General features: G+C 48.2%; 1 protein-coding gene across 6 annotated transcripts in view; it reads left to right on the top strand.

Moving 5' to 3' along the window:
* GRHL1 (grainyhead like transcription factor 1) overlaps positions 1-11,119 on the top strand; it is a 48,027-nt gene extending 36,908 nt beyond the window's left edge. For 5 of the 6 annotated variants that reach the window (XM_031684759.2, XM_031684761.2, XM_072938218.1 and 2 more), the window contains exons 10-16: positions 487-574; positions 1,859-1,998; positions 3,055-3,092; positions 5,141-5,232; positions 5,567-5,652; positions 8,181-8,245; positions 9,453-11,119. In XM_031684759.2, coding sequence (XP_031540619.1) covers positions 487-574; positions 1,859-1,998; positions 3,055-3,092; positions 5,141-5,232; positions 5,567-5,652; positions 8,181-8,245; positions 9,453-9,567 — 624 coding nt within the window. In that variant the 3' untranslated portion in view covers positions 9,568-11,119. The remainder of the gene's footprint in view (positions 1-486; positions 575-1,858; positions 1,999-3,054; positions 3,093-5,140; positions 5,233-5,566; positions 5,653-8,180; positions 8,246-9,452) is intronic. The other variant, XM_072938219.1, reaches the window with a different exon arrangement.
* Positions 11,120-19,908: the final 8,789 nt, after the last annotated feature.

The following is a 19,908-nucleotide window of genomic DNA, read 5'->3' as shown; positions in this document are numbered from 1 at the left end:
CTTTTGTGAGTTGTAGTTGGTCAAATCTGTCACTTAGTCGATGCCAAGTCCTTCTGTGGACAGAAGCACAGCTTTCAGTGACCACTTCACCCCTACAGGGAAGTGCAGTCAGAGTCGGATCAACTTGTATTTGCTCCTTGGTTTTCTTGTTACTAGGCAACGAGAGAAGTCGCTTGTGTCTTTGAAGCCGGTGTGTGATACATTAGCAGATTTTCTTGGCCTTCCATTTAATTTGGCCACATCCATTGTTGAGGGAAATTTTGCTCTATTTGTTTTTTAAACAAATGTTTTCCTGGAATTTCATATAGTTAAAAATAGCTTTAAGACTGGGCTTTTCTGAGGAAACTACTATGATAAGCTCTGTGAATATAATAAGCAACACGGTTCATCTCCAAGGAAGAGATACTTTCCCCCCACTGGTCAGGAGGAGAGTTAGGTATTCTCGAGGGGATCAGATAAACAAGAGTGTCTTCTCTTGACTTACAGGGAGCTGAACGGAAAATCAGGGATGAAGAGCGAAAACAAAGCAAAAGAAAAGGCAAGTGTCCTGACCCCAGCTCCCAGCTGAACGCCTGTAAGTAGAAGTGTTTCCACCGAGTGTTTTAGACCTTTTCCACCCAGAACAGTGACTGGGGTTTTCAAGCAGAGGATAGAGTAGTGGATATTTTCTTAACTACTGTGAAGCGGTGGCTTTGCTTCTTTACGAGGTACAAAAACAGATGAAGGGCTAAACTAAGTGCTTTTCTTAGGGAACTACTGGCAGGATTCCTGAATTTTCCCAGAGTTCAGACCATTTTGGCTCTTTGGCTCCATAGTTCAGGTTGCTGGGTCCAGTCCTGAAAGATTACACACATTCCACCCGAATAGCTGACGATGAAATTGGAACTTAACCTAACATTTTAAGAACAATAATAACATCCTTTGGAATTCAGATTGTTTTAATTCCAAATGAGTGCAGTTTTCTTAGGTTGTGCGTTCTAACACTTGCAAACTCTATAGGCTTCTGTTTGGACATTTCACCAGGAAAGCTTTCTTCTTTTTTCTTTTTCTTTTTCTTTTTTTTAATGTGACCCATATTCATACGCACAAAATCCTGTAGCTCTCAGCTAAAAGGAGAAAGAGCAGGCTGCTCTGTGCGGGTGCTGCCTCACCTGCAGGGCGTGGGCGGCCACGCCTGCTCTCTGAGCATCCGGGGACTTTGGCCTGAAGCACGTTAGTCCGGGCTCTCCCGCCAGCATCAAAGTGCAGACTCGTGAAGTCACTTCAGGAAGCAGCTAACTACCTTGGAGAGCTCATCACTAAGCACTTCAGGGCCAGACGGTGGAGGAGGATGGAGTCTATAATTTAATACCTAAAAACTAGACAATCATGCTGACTCTTACCCTTCCTGAGGTCTGGTTCTGAAGATGAAGGTGTGAGGTTAAGGTGCATATTCTGATGTCGAAGAGGACGTTGCTGTTGGAATAAATTATTTAATGAGGAGAGCTAAGGTGAAATTGCTCCTGAGTTACGTTTATACAGTCATAAGTTTTAGTCTTTCAGACAAAACCTCAGCATGCTTTGCCTCTGTTCCAGATCTTCTGTATGTATGTGTCTGTGTGTGTTTAAAGATGCCTTTTTCTCTTCTGGTTTTGATAAGATTTGCAATTGATTTTTAGTGTAAATTCAAACAACCTGTTTCTTCACGTAAGCTGTGATTTTTTTCTCAGTTCAGGCAGCATGACCTGTGTCTCATATTCTGCTACAATTTAAATTTCTTAAACAGTAAGGAAAATGCTCTGGCCTGCGTGAGTCTGTGTATGTAAGCTGTTGACTGTAGTGTCCTGTTTTTGTTTTTGTTTTTTTCTTTTTTTTTAAGTTTCTGATGTTAAAGTGCCACTGCTCCCCTCTCACAAACGAATGGATATCACAGTTTTCAAGCCCTTTCTTGATCTGGACACTCAGCCTGTCCTCTTCATCCCTGACGTGCACTTCGCCAACCTGCAGCGGGGCGCTCACGTAGGTAACCAGGATCCCAGGGTGGCTGCAAGAAAGTAAAACTCCACAAAGGGAAAGTCTTTGGTATTATTCATCGTAAACAAAAGCCAAAGCTTAGTGAGGCTGGCCCAGGGTTTGGGGTCAGCTTTCTGGAGTGCTCCGTCTTGGTGACTCGATGTCCTTGCAGCAGGGTGTGTTTAACCCTGCTGCTTTGGAACCGCAGTGCCAGACCCAGCAGCTAAATCCTGGGTGTGTTTATATATTTATATCTTAGCTCATTTAAAAGATGCTGGAATAGTAACATGGAGTTTGAGTCTGTGATCTTGTGAATTTAACTTACATGGGCCTGGAGAGGAGGGAAGAGCCAGAGGAAAACCTAGGGTAGGGGCCTTAATGGCACAGAAAACATTCAAGGGCTTTATGGTTTCAGTTAATGGATCATCACTGGCGCATGTCTGGCCGTGTCTTGGCAACTAATGTGAAATACAACAAATAGTCACGCTCCACTTGGAGCAGAAGCTCCGAGGTAGGGCCTCCATGCTGAGTGCAAATAAAAACCCACAAGACACCTGCGAGCGCCTGACACAGCCTCCCACAGGCCGACGCGTTTTCAGAGCCCTTCGGGAAGGCCGCTGTTGCCGTGTTCAGTTCCTAGTGAGAAGCTTTGGGGTGAGCGGGGGCTGGCAGTCTGTGTTGTAAACAGTTGAGTAATGAACATTTTAGGCTTTTGGGGGTCTGTTGTGACTGCTCACCTCTGCTGTTGTGGTGCCAAAACCACCGTAAACACTGCACCATGAATGAGCCTGGCCTTGTTCTGGTGAACACTTTATTTACATAAACAGGCCTTGGGCCAGACTCGGCCCCTGGGCTGTGGTTTGCCAACCCCTGAGTTAGAGGAGTTCAGGGCAGCCCTGAGAGTCTGGTTATGGGGAAATAAGGCTAAAGGATTTTGTATGAGATGGGTCAAATTCAAAACTATTTTCATTTTAGAAACAATTCGTTTAAGGTCTGCAATATTTAGCACATGCTTGAAAAGCAATCTGTTTTTCTTTCTTCCTTTTTTCTTTTTTGTCCTAGGTCCTTCCCATCACCTCAGAAGAACTGGAGGTTGAAGGGTAAGATTTGTGTTTCGTTTTGTTTTAATAAATTCTTTTCCTTTTGAAACAATATCAGACCTACAGATTACAAGTACAATACAAAGAATTCATTTTTTCCTGAGCTGTTTGAGAGTTAGTTGCCAGCCCAGTGAGCCATCACTCCTAAGTACACTGGTGTGTATTTCCGCAAACAAGGATTCCTCCTGCACAGCAGTCAAAGCCAGGATATTAACACTGAGAACTCAGTACCAGCCAGTCCTCATACCCCGTCCAGGCTTTGCCAGTTGTTCCAATAATGTGGCAAAAAAGGATCCAGCTGAGACTCATACAATGCATTTAGTTGTCCCATCTCCTTAATCTCCTTCAGTCTGGAACAGTCTCAGTCTCTCCTTGACTTTCCTGAGCTGCAAGCCAGCTGTTTTGTAGGACGCCCCTCTGTTTTCCCTTGGCTGGGTTAGATCATGCCTCTCTGCAGGACTGTCACACACGAGGCCTCGCCCTGTGTGTCCTGCTGGGTGGGACACCGTCAGTGCACCCCTCCCCTCGGCTGACAGCGTTCCCTCCGATCGCTTGATTAAGGTGGTGTCTGCCAGGCTTCAGCACTGTGGAATATTCTTCCTCCTTTTGTAGTTAGTGTTTTGTGAGGAGGTGCTTTGTAGCTTTGTACATATCTCATTCCTTGTCAGACTTTGAATTTCTTCACTGATATATTTATATCCGTATGGACTCATGGTTTCCCGTTTTATTCAGTAAGTTGTGACCTACATCATTTACTCTGCTCACATTGTCTCGGGGGCCGGCGGGATCCCTCAGGCTTGCTCCTGGGTCCCTTTGACGTGACCCTCCCACCCCCCACTGCTCAAGCACTTCCTCACTTTCAGGCCTAGTGTGTTCCCGGCACTTGTGTTTTCTCCTCTTCAGCCCTAGAATCAGCCTCTTCTCCAGGAAACCCTGGTTCCTCGTGGTGGAAACCTAGAGGAGGCCCCCGGGTGTGCTCGCTGCTGTTGAGGTGTTGCTGCTCCTCCTTGGCCTGCCTGCCTGCAGCCCCCTGCTCAGTGCTCTGCCGTGTTGAGGATCCAGTCCCCTCTCTGGGCCATCCTAGCTCCCCATGCCCGCCCACACTGGCCACAGGCCTTCCCTTGAAGGCCGGTTCTCCAGCATAAATCCTGCAGGTGCTTTTGAGGCCTGTTACGTGGTGGAAACTGAGACAGACTGAATATTTTAAGGCCCAATCCCTATTCCTAAAGTGGTGATTCTGCTTGAAAACAAGCACTTACCTCATTTTCAGTTAGTTTTTCAGTTGCTTTACTGTGTTCTTGCTCACCTGCTCTGAACTGCACCCGGAACTTGTGCCTTTGACAACCACTCTGATCTTTTCAGTCCTTTCTTCTATAAACATTTTCCCCTTTTTATGTCCACTGACACTGCTGTATTTTACCCCTTTGGAATTTTATGTTGTGATTGTCCCCAGAGTCCTCTAGCTGGTTCTTCTGCTTGTAGGTCCTGGAGTCCCCTCCGGTCTCTGCCAGCACTCTCGTCGCACAGAACTTTCAGATTCCCTGATACCTACAGCATAAAATCTAAAATTCCATAGAGCTGTGTGACCAGGACTTTCCAGACTAGCTTTGTCTTTCTGTGGAACATTCTGCTTCAGCCAGCCTGGCTTTGCATTTTCCCCGTCACATTTCCTCCCTTTTTTGACACGCCATCTCCTCTGTTACCACCTTCACTTGCATCTCAGACCTTTCCTCCTCCATAAATTTTTTCCTGAAAAGAAACTCCGTTCCTGAGAGGGCAGCTTAAGCCACATAAGAGCCGTGAGGGTCTCTGGCAGGTGCCTGCCTATGGTCCCAGCTCGGTCATTCAATAGCCTGGGCCTGCTTCAGTCAGCCTCTTTCCTTGGGCCTCTGATTTTCATCCACAAAATAAGAAAGCTGGGCCAAATAAAGAACAAAGATCATTTAAAATCTAAACTTTAGTGATATGCCACTCCCCCACCAACTCCTTTTGTTTCTGCAAGTGATTTAAGGTGAAGTCTCCAATTACATACTTTGGCTCCCCTGCAGGTCTAACTTGAAAAGGGGGCCATACGGATCGGAAGAAGATTTTGTGATTCCCCCTCCTGCTAAGCTGACTCGGGTAGAGGAACCAAAGAGAGGTGCGTTGGTTTACATTTCCTAAGGGAGCTTTAAATTGGAAGTGAGTTCTGAGTCTGTCAAAAGTATCAGTTGCTCAAACAAATCTTGTCAATGTTGACTTCCTTGAGTGCTCTTCCATCAGACCTACTCCTGGCTCGAGCTTGGACTTACAGCCGAGCTAAAGGAAGCTGGAAGTTCTGTTCCTTACGACGGGTTTCGTGTCGCTTCCTGTTTGCTGGCCTTGATGTGCTGTCTCTTTTTATTTTAACCAAAACCCACAGTCTGTTTTCTTATTTCGTTCCTATCAATGAACTGCGTTTTTCTTCTTCCCTGCTTATTCCTGCCTGGGACCAGTGCTGCTCTATGTGCGAAAGGAGGCAGAAGAAGTCTTTGATGCCCTGATGCTCAGGACTCCATCTTTGAAAGGCCTCATGGAAGCCGTAAGTAGTAGAAACTGTAATTCTCTTGAACACTTACATAGAATTATGTTGGAACAGTTTACCAGACCATCCAAATTCCTTTCTTTGTTGTACTGAAACCTTTCCTGAGTCCAGGCGCCTTGTCTGTGCCTGTGGCACATGCCACGTTTTACCTCGCCTCCCATGGTGCTCAGTCGTTGCGGGGCTGCCCCATCACACACCACTGTTGGTGGATGGCAGTCACTCAGCAATGTCTGGTCCACTGAATTGAGAATTTGTGATGACCTAGAGAATAGTTTAATTTTCATACACTTGGTTAAAGGGAGATTCCCACTTAAACTACTTAGAAACTAACAAAAATTATTTCAATCAAATAAAATCTTAAAAGCTTCATGCATAAAACAGTGGCTCTTTGGTCTGCCTTTGAAACTCCTGATCCTGGGGAATGACCGAACTTGTGTCAAGATCGCACCCAAAGCCTATTTGTGAACATTTAAAGGTGTGGCCAGAGATGACCCTAGGCCCCTCCTGCAGGATCTCAGCAAAGGCCCATAAGCAAAACACCCTGCCTGCCCTTTGGGACCTCAGGGAGACGTGAGGAGGGTGCCATGCTGGTCCCCCATTTTGGCTTTGGCCCCGGGTGAAATTTACAGAATCAGCACCACATCTTGGTATTCACAGCCTTGGCCCCCGTAAATCACAGGAACCTTTGAGCTCAGAGCGTGTGCATGAGTGGGCTGGAAATAGGCTTCTCCTGGCTCCCCCTGACCACTGCAGTGTGTTGAATTCACTTAACAAATATCTGTTAGGGGCCTGCTTTGTGCCAGGCACCATTCTGGGCACCAGAGTTATAGGCGTACGTGACGGTGCCAAATGGAGTTTAGGTTCTAGTTAGGAAGGCAGAGAGAATAAGATAAGCAGAGAGACTGCTGTGAAATTGGCCAGGTGCTGATAAATGCGATGGGACAGTGGTGGGGGCGCTGTCGCGGGGTCTCCCTTGGGAGCTCCACATTCACAGCTCTCGGCGAGCCCCTTCCCCCGCACCACAGCCAACACTGCCCTTGGCACTCCGCTCTCCGTCATTCTGCTTTCTGTGATTTCTTCTGGCTTCCTCTTCCTTACCTTGCCTCCTGGCAGCCCTTCCTCACTTCATAGGAATCAGGCAAACTCTCGATTATGGAGAACAAGGAGAGTGTTAAAAAGATTGAGACTCACTGTGCCAGATACAACTTGTCCACAGCTCATAAGGAATTCAGCTTACATCTCCCGGGGTGGGGACTTCATAAGTAAACAGAGAATTACTATCCTGTGGTACAGAAGAGAAGGGAACTTGTTTGTATGACTGGAGCTTGGATTTGGTTTGAAAAGTGTTATGTTTTTAGATTGAAAGCCATCTGCACGTTGGTCTTCAGAGGCCCCGTTTCTCAGTGCGGCCCCCAGCTTTGCCCTCAGACTGAGGGCAGGCGGGTGGTAACCCCGGGGTGAAGGGGGTGGTCTGGACAACAGCTCAAGTACAGAGTTTGATCTCGGCTCAGTCAGTGGCTTGGCCCTGTGGTGATTCAGCCCCTCCCTTTAACGACGGCTGCCGCGCCCTGAAAGGAAAACCTCCGGAGCCTATCCCGCACTGGTTCCATCGAGCTGTGTGGACCCACCCGCTGGTCACAACAGCGAGGAGGGGCCGAGGCCGAGGCCCGCCCTGAGTGGCTGCAGCCACCCTAGCCGGCACCCTGCTGCCCTCTGCAGAGGCTCGGGGCAGAGCAGTCCGGGGCACAGGCCTTGGCTGGGATGCGGGCCTTTGATGTTTCTTCTGGGCCCGCGCCGTGGGATGGTAACTTGTTTTTTTCCTTCTCGTAATTCTGTATCTGAAATTAACTCCTTTGTGCGGGACACGCCTTAATCCCACAGCAGTCCTGTGGTGCGTGAGGTGAGAGTCTCTGGTGCGAGGGGGCTGAGGGTTAGGAAGGTCACCTGCCAACTGAAAGGGAGTCAGAGCAGATTCAGTTCAGGTGCGTCTGACTCCAGAGCAAGGCCTTCACCCAGTGACGGAAGTACAGTGGCTGGATCGATTCGTGTCGTCGTCCGTTTGTCAGAACCCATGGAGTGTGCAGCCCAGAGAGGGAGCCCCGCTGTGGACTGACTCCAGTTGGTAGCATTGCACAGCGTGTGCTCACCACGCAGAGCAAAGGCACCGCACGGCGCGAGGTGCTGATGGGGTGGGGAGCAGCTCTGTACTCTGCTCTATTTCTCTATAAATGTAAAACTGTTCTGTAAAGTATTGATTCTGGAAAACTATGGCCTTACAACACACTAACGACATCTGTAAACTCAGGAGAAATAACAGGCACCTGATTCAAGCTCTCTCCAGAGCTGGGCCCCACCCCCTCTCGGACAGGCTCTCATCCGCGTCTTTGCACGTGCTTTTGTGAAAAATGGAACGCTGAGTGACTGTATCACTATATTAACACATAGACTGTCTGTGTTTTCAAGCAACGAAAACAGCATTTTGTAATTAACAGCATTTTGTAATTATTTTTCTTCTGCTCTTTTAGATCTCGGACAAATACGATGTTCCTCAAGACAAGATTGGGAAAATATTCAAGAAGTGTAAAAAAGGGTGAGCATTGACCAGCATTCTCAGTAACTCTAAGTAACATTAATATTATATAACATTCTAAAAAAAAAAAAATTTGTTTTCAAATATTATATAACATTCAAGTGATTCATTTGCATTTGTGCCCAGTCAAGGACCAGTTATAGAAACATCAGTACAAGAGTGTATTTTTTCCTTATTAAATTATCCACATGAAGTTGATGTCCCTTTCTAGGACATCTTTGTGGATTGTTTTCAAGTGGAACTTGTACTTGTCCTTCCCATGCTCGGCAGCAGCGCAGTGACTGCAAATCCCAGAGCGCGTGATGAGGTCCACTCAGGACGGCAGCCGTCCCTGCTCCCTTGCCGGAGCCCCCGTCGGCAGCCAGGCGCTGGACTGGGCGCTTAGCGTGGTCCTTAATTTCCACGTTACGCCAGGACAGTGGGCACTGCTCACCGCTCCTGGGCGAGGCAGCCGAGGCACGGAGAGCCTGGGAGGCTTGTCCAAGGTCAGGTCGCAAATTAGTGCCAAGGCCGTGACTCCAGATCTGTTCTGACCGACTGCGAAGCCTCTGCTCCTTCCACTCCACCCTGGGTCGTGTGTGTAGTCGTAGGATGTTGCTCCTTTGTCCAGAAATGAATAGTTTTAGTCCTTTTGGATTTCAGTGCCTGTGCTGTTCGGCCTGGGGTAAGCAGGGTACAGTGTAAGGATCTTTTGGCTTAATTCTAAAACAAGTGAAATTTTCATAATGGGCCTAGTGGGAAGGGTTGGACTTGAAGGTAGTTCAGCTACACTTTGAGGTAACTTGCCAGGGAGGAGAATCTGCCAGGGAGCTGTGGCTTTAGATCACTAGATTAATTTAACTGATGTGCTTTCTAAAGCTGGACCGATGAAGTGCTCCTTCTGTAGGCTTGTTCCCTGTAACAGGTACTGTCTGTTGAGGGATCAGTCCATGCTGAAACGAGAACTAAGACAGTGTGTTTTGTTTGTCACCTGCTCTGCGCGTTATCAGTGCTTTGCTCGAGTCCCTCATTTAATCCCAATAACAATCTTATAAGGTAGGCACTATTATTATACCCATTTCATAGATGAGGAAATTGAGGCATAGGGAGATTTAAATAATCTACCTCACATGTCATTGCTAGTAAGTGGCAGAGCAAACTGTGACATCTAGGTCTGACTCCAGAGCAGGCAGGAGTGAGTGGATATGTCTTGTCGCCCGTCTTCCAGGATTCTGGTGAACATGGACGACAACATTGTGAAGCATTACTCCAATGAAGATACCTTCCAGCTGCAGATCGAGGAAGCCGGGGGGTCGTACAAGCTCACCCTCACCGAGATCTGAGGGCACAGTGACCCACAGCTCCCAGCAAGCGCAGTGAGGGTGGCACCTGGTCTTTTGGTTCGGCAAGCCACAGGTTCACCAGTCAGCCGCCTTCCAGACGTGGGTGGATGTCAGTGGAAGGGATTCCTTTCAAGATGGAGATGGCACTGCATTTGGCTTGGAGATAGCATTGACTGTATTGCGTTGGCGTTTTTCAGATGACAGAGAAATCATATACCATGCTGTCTGAATTTTCTGATATAAATACTTAGGATTACAAGTGAAAAGTTTTCTCCAAGATATATTAGATTCTCTGGGAACCTTTAGGATATCTGCTACATTACTTACAAAATATTGTCTCTTCCGCACCAGTGGGCCTGCTCACTAGTGTGAGTCAGAAAAGGCACCAGGCTCGGCTCTGTGTGACTCTGACTGCCTCAGGTTGTGGGCGTGGCTCCCCAGGAGGACGGGGTGTACCCTTTCCCCCTCGGCCTCTCATCCCCCAGGAAGTGTTTACTCCAATAGGATATGTTACCAAAATCCTCTTTGGCAACGTTCTTGAACATATCAACTGCCTGTCTCATGAAGAACTGACCTGGTCACACTGTGCCTCCGTCAGGCTGCAGCTGCGTGTGTCTAAGTGCAATAGATGTTGAAGGCCTGAGTCTGTAAATGTGTACATACCTGTCTTATATAAATAGATAATATATACATGTGGTGTCTGTGTACATAGAGTGACGAGATGTGGTGACGTCTACCTTAAAGACTTTCTTGAGATGAGAGGTTATTTGTGGTCAGCTGTACCAAGCGGATGGAATACTGCGCTTAGTGGAACCCGCTGAAAGGCTTTGTCTGTGTTTTCCCAAACACAGCAGTCATTCCGTGGCATAGCAGAAACCTTCTCAAACAACAGAGATTGTGTTCGCTCTTGAGAATGTTGTTATTTGGATGCACCGTTTAACAAATGAAGGCAAGAGAAAAAACACTACTGTAGCGCACATCTGCTGCGTGTGCCAGTATCAGTCAGGTGCACCCAACAGAGGGGATGAACACGGCAATTTCAGCCCGTGCTGTGATTACTGTGGACTGGGTGGTAGAACTCACAATGGAGTTCTTCCTAATCTTCCTGTGTTAAGAAGTAATTTCTATTCTGTCATGTTTCATAGCCTTCAGGCTTTGGTTTTCTTGTATGCTCACAATTCTAGACAGCATTCATGAATTTATGAGACTATATTACTATGGCAGGGGAACATTTTGTACACATGTTTAAATATATAAAAATACTAAAAAGTGTAATTTTGTAACAAGTAAAATCGCAGGTATCTTTAGGTTCAGGGAGGTAGCATAGGTTATTTGTATGAGTAGGATTGATAAGTTACATTCTTATTAAAATATTCTAATGAAGTATGTTAAATTGCTGGTTTTCTAAGATAAGATATTAGGGGACATGGGTCATATAACAATATTTTATATTTTGTTTTATGAAATCGATTTTGACTTGTTTGTTTTTAATTGTATAATTGAAGATGTATTTTAAACCAAAGGGATTAAATTTTTTATGTCTATTTCATAATATGTCATTTCCTGTTACTCAGTTTGACTTTATCCTTTCATTAGTAAGTAAAGCAAAATCTGAGATCTTAAAATCATACAGCTAAAAAGAATCACTTTAGCATTTTCTCCTTGTTTCCCAACAGGTATACACAGATCTCTTCCTTCCTCTTAATTTTTCCTTAGAGGGGTCCAAAATGATCCAAGTCATTGTTAACTGAGGGGGCCCTGAATAATTTTTTAACTACTGCCAGAATTTAACCAGTAAAGCTTAAGGTAAATGCTTTCAGACCTAAAATCTTCGTGTTTTTAGTTTTTAAAACTAAAAGCTTGACAGAAAATGTTTGGCTTAAAATCTACCAGTAATGTTTCCATTCATCAGAATTTCTGAATCAAACGGCTATTGTGAGCCTATTCAGGTAACCCAGGTAAATGTGGTGGATGGACACTAAAAATACACTTCTGATGCACACACGATCACACTAATGAAGCAGACTCCCTGATAGATTTCCTGCAACATCTGTGCACCTTTGTTCTAATCCTTGGGCCACAAGTTGAAAGGCCTGGGGGCAGTCTCCCTCCGGGTCCCCCTGCATTTCCAGAGCCTGTGGGGTGGGGCCTGCGCTGGATGCCGCTGCCCAGCTCCCCTCACACTCCCTGCCTCCCCACAGCCTGCATTTCTTCCTCCCTTTGTCACTCAGCTCGTTCTTTTGCCTCAAGACTTGGCTCTGCCCTGGTGGATGGTCCCGGTCCCACTCTCCCCACTGCGCGTGGTGATCAGACCCAGCCCGCCCTCCTCAGCCTCGTCTCCCTGGATCGCTGGGACCCTGCCCGGTGCTAGTCATGTGGCGGGTGCTCAGTAAGGGATTATCAGTGACTAAGTGACAAGCTGGTGCCCTTAACTAGTCCCATTACTGGCCAGACATCAGCAGGGAGATGGTTTAGAAGTTAGACGCTTAGAGGAGTGTGGCTGGACCTGGACCAGTAGCGACAGAGCGGAACCTGTCTGTTCAGCCGAGCAGCAGTCAGGACAGCAAAGCCTGAGACAGGGCAGCAGAGCAAGTAGTCTCAGGGGCCGGCAGGACACCGTGGGGAAGGGTCACAGGACAAGGCAGGAGAGCTGGGCGTGCCCAGTAGGGACCCTAAATTGTGTTCTTGAAAATTCCTGTCCCCCTGTTCACCCTGTGAAGGAGGCATTTGTATCATCTGTTATTAGCAGTATTTGCCTCCCACCTGCAAATGCTGGCTACCAGCATATAGCAAATACAGGCTGGGAGGTGGTGTAGTCAGGCCTCGGACCCACACCCTCTGCCTCCCCTGAGAGCATCACGCCGGGTGTGGGGTAACGACACGCACCCAGACTTGTTTCTTCTCTGTTCAGGTGCCTTCACACCCTTGGTCCTGAATGCCTTTAGCTGTCACCCCCTTAAAATTTCTTAGCCAATTTTTTTTAAATGTATAAATGTAATACATGCTAAGAAAAAAACATAAATCGTTGTAATGAATGTTAAAGCTCCATGGAAGGGTCTCTAAGGGATAAATTTCCTGCCACCTCCATCACACACCCCAGGGATAACTATCGACAATCTCTCCAAAGCCGCAGGGGAGTCCTTTATGCAACTCACACATCCTATGAGGGTCATACTATGTTTTGCAAATGTTGTCATTTGCCACTATTCTTCAGACGTGTGCTCTTTGTAGTGACTGCACTGTATTCCATCACATGAATACCATGATCTAACCATGCAGATGCCCGTGATGGAGATGTAGGCTAAGTTTTGCCAGTACAAGCATTGCTGCAGAGAACCTGCTGGCACGTATGTCCTTACAAGCTTGTAAAGTGGAATCATAGGGTGAGCTCTGAGCTGAAGAATCCTGAGTCAGGGACTAGGTTCCGTAAATATTTTGTAGATACTGTAAAATTGCCATCCGAAGCGAACCGATTACACTCCTACCCACTGAGCACGCATGTTTCCTGTCATCTTACTGCTTTGATTTGCATGATTTGAATGCAGTGGAGCATAACTTCATGTTCGGTGGGTGTGTGTTCTTCATTTTCTATGTGTTTACGTCCCTGGAAGGATAATCTGTTCATTGTCTCATTTCCTCACTTCTTTGGCACTTCAGCCCAGTGCAGCCTGACTTCTGTTCCTACCGCACCATCTGGTGAACCCTGTGCCAGATGCCTGACGATCTCCTTTAATCCTCACAGCATCAGTAAAACGGGGGGCTATCACCGCATTTCACAAGTGAGGTCCAGGAGCTCATGCTTCTAGAAAGGGACAGCAGTACGTTCAACTCCAAACCTCCATTTCTTTCCACCATCACATGCTGTGTCAGCTGCAAACGCTCTTTCCTAGGTTACTGATGACCTAAAGGCTCTTCTTTTCTCTCTCAAGGACATTTGACATTAAAGACAAGCTTCTAAATTACTTTGGTATGTCAGCTGCAAGGTTTTGGTTGCAAGTGTCAGAACTCTTCAAGCTGGTGAAACAATAAGGAAAATGTACTGCTTTCCTAACTCAGAAGCTGAAGGGTGACCCAGCCTGGTTCTGGATTCCATGCTCTCAGTTGCCCCTCACCCCCCGGCCCGTGCCCCCAGGCCTCCTTAACCTCTCGGTTTTTTCCTATAGCACTTATCACTTTCCTACCTGCCATAGGTTTTACTTCATTATTTTGCTTATTTTTTTATTGTTTATTGTTTACCCCCCTTGCTAGAATGTTCTCTCCACCAGAACGAGGGTTCTGATTGCTCACTGACGAGTCCCCAGTGCCTACAGAAGTGGCTGGCCCCTGTAGACACCGGGGCGGACGGATATCTTGCATCAGCCACTCCAGACTCTCACTCCGCCCTTCACCCAGCTCTCCTCCGGGGGGCGCACCTGTGGGGACCACAGCAGCCTTTTCGGCTGGAGCGGGGAGCTGAGAGGAGGAACAGCGAGGTCAGGGACTGACTCCAGGCTCCCCCACCAGCCACTGCAAGCAGGCTGATCCTCTCAAGGTGGTCTCCTCCGCGCGCTCTTTCCCTCCGGTAATGAAACCACCTCCTTGTCCCTTCAGGGGCCAGTGGACCTCGCTGGTGGTCACAGATGATCCCTTCAGGACCCCCTGCATTCCATCTTGGTAAATCGTCCCTTTATAATCTCTCTTTGAATTCTACTGTTTTGAGCATGTCATCTGATTCCTGCTGAGACCCTGAAGGCTGCCACAAGCAATGCATTTTCACTGAATGACTGGATCAATCAGTCCAGTGTTGTAAGATGAATGAATCATTGGCAGCCCCTGGAATATCGCTGGCCTTTGTGACCCTGACTGTTCTTTCTTGACTATCCTCTTGTAGGCTACCGCTGCGGAGGAATTTGACCACACCCTCCTCCAAGTGTAAAACACGGAGGGAGGCCCTGCAGCTTTTAGGAGGGTGACACACCTGGCAGTCGGTGGCTTTTCTTGCAGTGATTAGGAAAGAAAATTTGACTTGTTTTCCCAGCAATGATTCCAACCAGCATACACCTGTGCTCAGGTTTCATCGTGTACTTGGAGGAAGATAATTTCAAGGATCTGGGTGAACTTTTCCTTCTGGCTTCTGTTCCTTTCCATACATGGTTCTCCTGTTAATCTTTATAGAAAATCAAGTCAAAAGCCCAAAAGAACTGCCTCACACACCAGTGCACACCAGCCCCTGCGATCAGGGGCCTCCTGAGGCTGGACAGCAGGTTACAGTCACATCTGATCATCTCTCCTCTTGTCGCATGACCTCACGGAAAAAGCACACACTTAATTCTTAGGAAAGTCGTAGACGATAAAGATTAAAATAGTGCAGGATAGTTGTTTTTTACTCCTTATTCCCTTTGAGGGCTTTCCTTCTTCCTTCTTTTCTTTCCTCCTTTTTCTTCTTCCTTCCCTCCCCCCCTTCCTTCCTTCCTTCCTTCCTACTTTCCTGTAAGTCAAGACCTCAACCACTGCCCAGGGAAATTATGGAAAGAGAAAATGCTTGAGGGTTCTAGCTGGGCTGTTATCTAGGCCAGAACAGAGGCCTCTCCCTGTAAACTCTCTGCAGGGATGAGGCAGGATCCCTTCTGGTCCCCAAAATTTAAAACTCACCAGGGAGTTTATTACGCAGAGTGCGCTGCCTGGGCCACCTTCCAGAAGGGCAGGAAAGAGCTGCATGTAGTTCACATTTTCTCCACTGAAATGGATACAGAAGCTTTCCCCTAAAATGAGTCTAGACTTAAAGCCTTCACAAAAATTAGCTCCAAGCGGATCACAGGCCTAAATTTAAAATACAACACAGTAAAATTCCTAGACAATAACATGGGAGAAAACCCAGGTGACCTTGGGTATGACAATGAAGTTTTAGCTACAACACCAAAGGCATGAGCCATGAAAGAAGCAACTGACAAGCTGGATTACTTTGAAATTAAACACTACAACTCCGTGAAAGACCAAAGAAGACAAGCTACAGACTGGGAGAAAATATTTGCAAAAAAAAAAAACAACACATCTGCTAAAGGACTGCTATCCAAAATACACAAAGAACTTTTAAACCTCAATAATAAGAAAACAAACTACCCAATTAAAAAATAGGCCCCAGACCTTAACAGACACCTCGCCAAAGAAGACACACAGGTGGTAAATAAGCACATCAAAAGATGTCCGACAGCATCCATCATCAAGGAAATGCAAATTAAAACAACCACATCACACCACCACACACCCATCAGAGTGGGCAAAATTCACCACACTGACGGCACCAAAAGCCGGTGAGGATGTGGAGCACCAGGAACTCCTAGATATTGTTGGTGGGGATGCAAAATGTTCTGGCCGCTTTGGAAGACAGTCTGGCAGTTGCCTAAAAAATCACACTCTTACCATATATGTGATCCAGCAATTATGCTCCTGGGTATTTACCCAATGGAGCTGAACATTTATGTCCACACAAAAACCTGCACATGGATGTTTATAGCAGCTCTATTCGTAATTGTCAAAACTTGGGAGCAACCAGACGTCCTTCACCTGGGTGAATGGGTAAATCAACTGTGGTCCATCTGGACCATGAAGTACAATTCAGAGCTGGAAAAAAATGAGCTGCAAAGCCATGAAAAGACATCAAAGTCATATTACTAACTGAAAGATTTCAGTCTGAAAGGGTGTATGATTTCACCCATATGACATTCTGGAAAGAGCAAAACAATGAGGGCAGTAAAAAGATCAGTGGTGGCCAGGGTTCATGGGGGAGGGGTGAATGGGTAGAAAACAAGATTTTTAGGACAGTGAAGTGAATATTTTCACTGTGTGGTGGATACATGTTGACATTGTATGGTTGTCCAAGCCCATGGAATGTGCAACACCAGTGACCCCGAACATCAACTGTGGACTGTGGGTGATGACGACGTAGCATAGAGGCTCATCAGTGGTGACCAACGTCCCAACCTGGTGAGGGATGTCGCTAATGCGGAGGCCATGCATGTGTGTGTGGAGAGGGGTAGGGGTGAGGCGGAAATCTCTGTTCTTCCCTCTCTATTTTGCTGTAAACCTAAAACCGCTCTAAAAAAAAAAGAGTCTTAATACTCATAAATTTTGTTCCCACACAAATGCACAGACTTGCTCTCCTTCAGGTCTGAGGTGCCGAGAATGGGCTGCATGCCGGCCAGAACCCAGCCTGCCTTCCACTCCCAACTGTGCATCTAAAGCCAAGAACAAAGAGTACTCCTTTGGGGGTGCACGAGGCGCCTATCCTGGCTACCCATTCCTGGGTGGTGTCTGGAGGTGACCCTATCCCAAGGTGGGCACGCTGGGTGGCCTGTCTGCCCAGATCTCGGGCTCAGCCATGCAGGTAGGGTAGTCCAGGTGGACACAGCCCTCCCGGCCTCCTGCAAGCTGAGGCAGTCAGCAGTCTCTGCAGCAGTTCCCCGGCCCCCAGCATTCGGACTGTCCCCTGGCCTCACTCCCCCACATCCACGTCCTGCTGGACCACGGTGAGGCAGTGGCCTCCTTGCTCTGTCACTGCAGGTGGAGCACGAGTGAGCCTGGCTGCTGGCTCGGATGGCCCCGATACCAGGCACCCACGCTCCACCTCTGCATGCGGGCTGTGATAAGAGCAAGCAAAAGCCCTGGGGGCCGCGCAGGCGGGAGGGTGGACATGCCCCCGGGACAGTAGCTCCTCTCCAGGAGGGCCCTGGGGGAGAAGCCGAGGGAGAGGAGGAATCTGCCCTTAGAGTCGGTTCTGCCTTTGATTCTCGAGGTGGGAGGGCAGGGGTCATCATCTCCACTTCACAAAGTAGCAAACGGGTTCAGAGAGGCTCAACCGCCTGCCCCACAGCACACAGCAGCCGACAGAGCCGGCCATCCCCCGGCCCTCCCCAGGGCCGCGTGGCGTCAGCTGTCTGAAGACGGCCTGTCACTTTCAGTTTCCACTTTGCTCCCAAGAGCTGACTCCTCTTTTCCCATGTTTCTTCTTGTGCAGTCTGTCCTCCAAGCCGGGGATGCCCAGCTCAATAGAAGAGGGCAGGACGGCCCCCTCGGTCTCATCCAGCTGCTTCCCTTCCCGCTCCCTCCGGGTTGGGTGGGGGCGCTGAGGGGCATCTGTGCCCCTAGCCCTGCTTTCCATCTCCGGGCAGCTCTCAGAGGGTGCGAGTGGGGAAGACATGCAGGCGGCTCCAGGCCAGCCCCCAGCACCCAGGGGTGCTGTCCGGTGAGACACCATCCTCAAGCTTTTAGTTCTTTAGGCTGATTTCCTGTAAATCTGTGAATATATTTCAAATTACTGATTTAAATCTCTGTCTATTAAGTTCAATATCTAGGATTCCTCGGGGACAGTTTCTATCGATTTGTTTTTTGATCTGAATATGAGCCACACTTTTTTCTTTGCATGTCTTGTGATTTTTTTTGTTGAGGCTGAAACTTCAGATAATGTAATGTGGCTACTCTGGAAATCTGACTCTTCTCATTCCCCACGATCTGTTATTGGTTAGTTCAGTGATTTTTCTAAACTAATGCTGTAGAGTCGACGTTGCATGTTAGTGTGGACACAAATCTCTGCTCAGTTAGCTTAGTGCTTGACTGGTGGTCAGGTTTCCTGAAACATCTGGAACCAGTGAATCTCCTGGTCTTTGCAGAGGGGCTCCATGGAGGTGCTGGGGTGTAGTGTCCTTGCTCAGCCAGGCTGCTCACAGCTCTGCCCCTAGCCCTCACCTCCTGTTGGCCTGGCCTCCAGCTCAGCCCGAGATGACAGCTCGGGGCCCCGTCAGGTCTTGCCCAAGTGTGCACATAGCCCTAGACTGTGCATGGCCTTTCAGGCTCCCGGGAGCGTGTCAGAGCCTTTCAAAGCACCTATGCCTTGTCACAGCCCAGTTTTTCCTCTTAAGTCTCTTAGTTGGCCTTTGTCTGCCCAGCTGTTATCCACCCCCTGAAGCAGCTATGAAATTGGATAATTTCTTCCAGCTATTCTTGACAAGTACCCTTGGGGAAAAGGTTTTTTTGCACTGGGTGGGCTGAGTTGGGTCAAATAAAGACAGCCTTGCAAGCAGGGTCTTCCAGGGAGCCACCAGGCAGGCCGAGTAATAACTGTTCTCTGGGAAAGGGGCCTCGAAGGAGCTCCAACTCCTCTCCGGCCCCTGTGATGTTTGCTGGGTTTTTAGTTTTCAACGCCCCCTCGGAGCTGAAGAACACAGTGGGATACTACACCACTCTGCAGTAAAAAGAAAGAGCTATGGACACATCCGGAAACATGGATAAATCTCAAAAAAATTATGCCAAGTTAAAGAAACCAGCCCTCCCTCCAGAAAAGAAATGCATACGATGTGACCTCATTCCCATAAAGCCAGAACATTCCTAGTAATCCCCAGTGACAGGAAAGTCAGTGACGCCTGGTTGGGGTGGGGCCAGGGAGAGTGGGGGGTCACAGAGGGGCACAAGGGAACTTTGGGGGTGATGGAGATGTTTGTTTTCTTGATTGTGACCGTAGGTTTATGGGTGAATGCAAAGTCAAAACTGATCAAAACCGTACACTTTGAAGAGATGTGGTTTATTATGTATAAATTAGACCTCAATTAAGGTTTTTAATTGTAACGATTACCTGGGTCAATTTACCATCTGAAAACAATTTCTTCCCTTCTCCACAGCTCCAGTCCACCTGCACCCAGAGCTGACAGCAAGCTGTGTCCCAGTAAGACAGAGGCCACCGGCCAGGTCCCCGTGGACGTGGGCCTCCTTCCCCGACCTGCTCCAGCAGTCCTGCAGCCCCGGGGCCCTGCCCCTGCTGCTCACCTGGCCCCGGCACCCTCCCAGCACTGGCCCCTTCCCCTTTCCCTAGCTGATGCCTATCACCCCTCAGCTAAGCTGGAAGCCACCAGGCCGGGTCCAGACCCGCCCTCTGTCCCCTGCAGCCCTGCTCCTGCTCCCCATCCAGGCGCTGCCCCCCTGCCACCTGCATACTGGAATCCTATTCGTACAACTGCCTGCGTCAGGAGTAGGTGGGCTCTAGCTGGGCAGCAGGACTGGGCTTCATTCTCCTCGGCGCCCTGGGAGGCACTTAGCAGGAGCCTGGCTTAAATATCTGCTGCTTGAAACAAACTCAGTAGGAATCTGGAGACAACCTAAGTGTTCAACAACGGGGCCTGAGGAGGCGGCGCGAGGCACACGGTGGTGGACAGTCAGGAAGGCTCAGGGGCATCTTGGGTAAGGTCCAAGGAGGGTGGAAAGGGCAGGATGCACAGATAGGTCCCCTGCACAGGACACCTGTTTCCCAGCTGTCCACGCCCTCGGGACACACTGTGCAGTCCCCGCGGTGGCCTGGTGTGGGCAGGACTAGCT

This window comes from Vicugna pacos, chromosome 15 (assembly GCF_048564905.1).
Source record: "Vicugna pacos chromosome 15, VicPac4, whole genome shotgun sequence".
In the NCBI taxonomy this organism is placed as follows: domain Eukaryota; kingdom Metazoa; phylum Chordata; class Mammalia; order Artiodactyla; family Camelidae; genus Vicugna; species Vicugna pacos.
The sequence above is the reverse complement of the archived record's forward strand: the minus strand, read 5'-3'. Positions and strand labels throughout refer to the sequence as shown.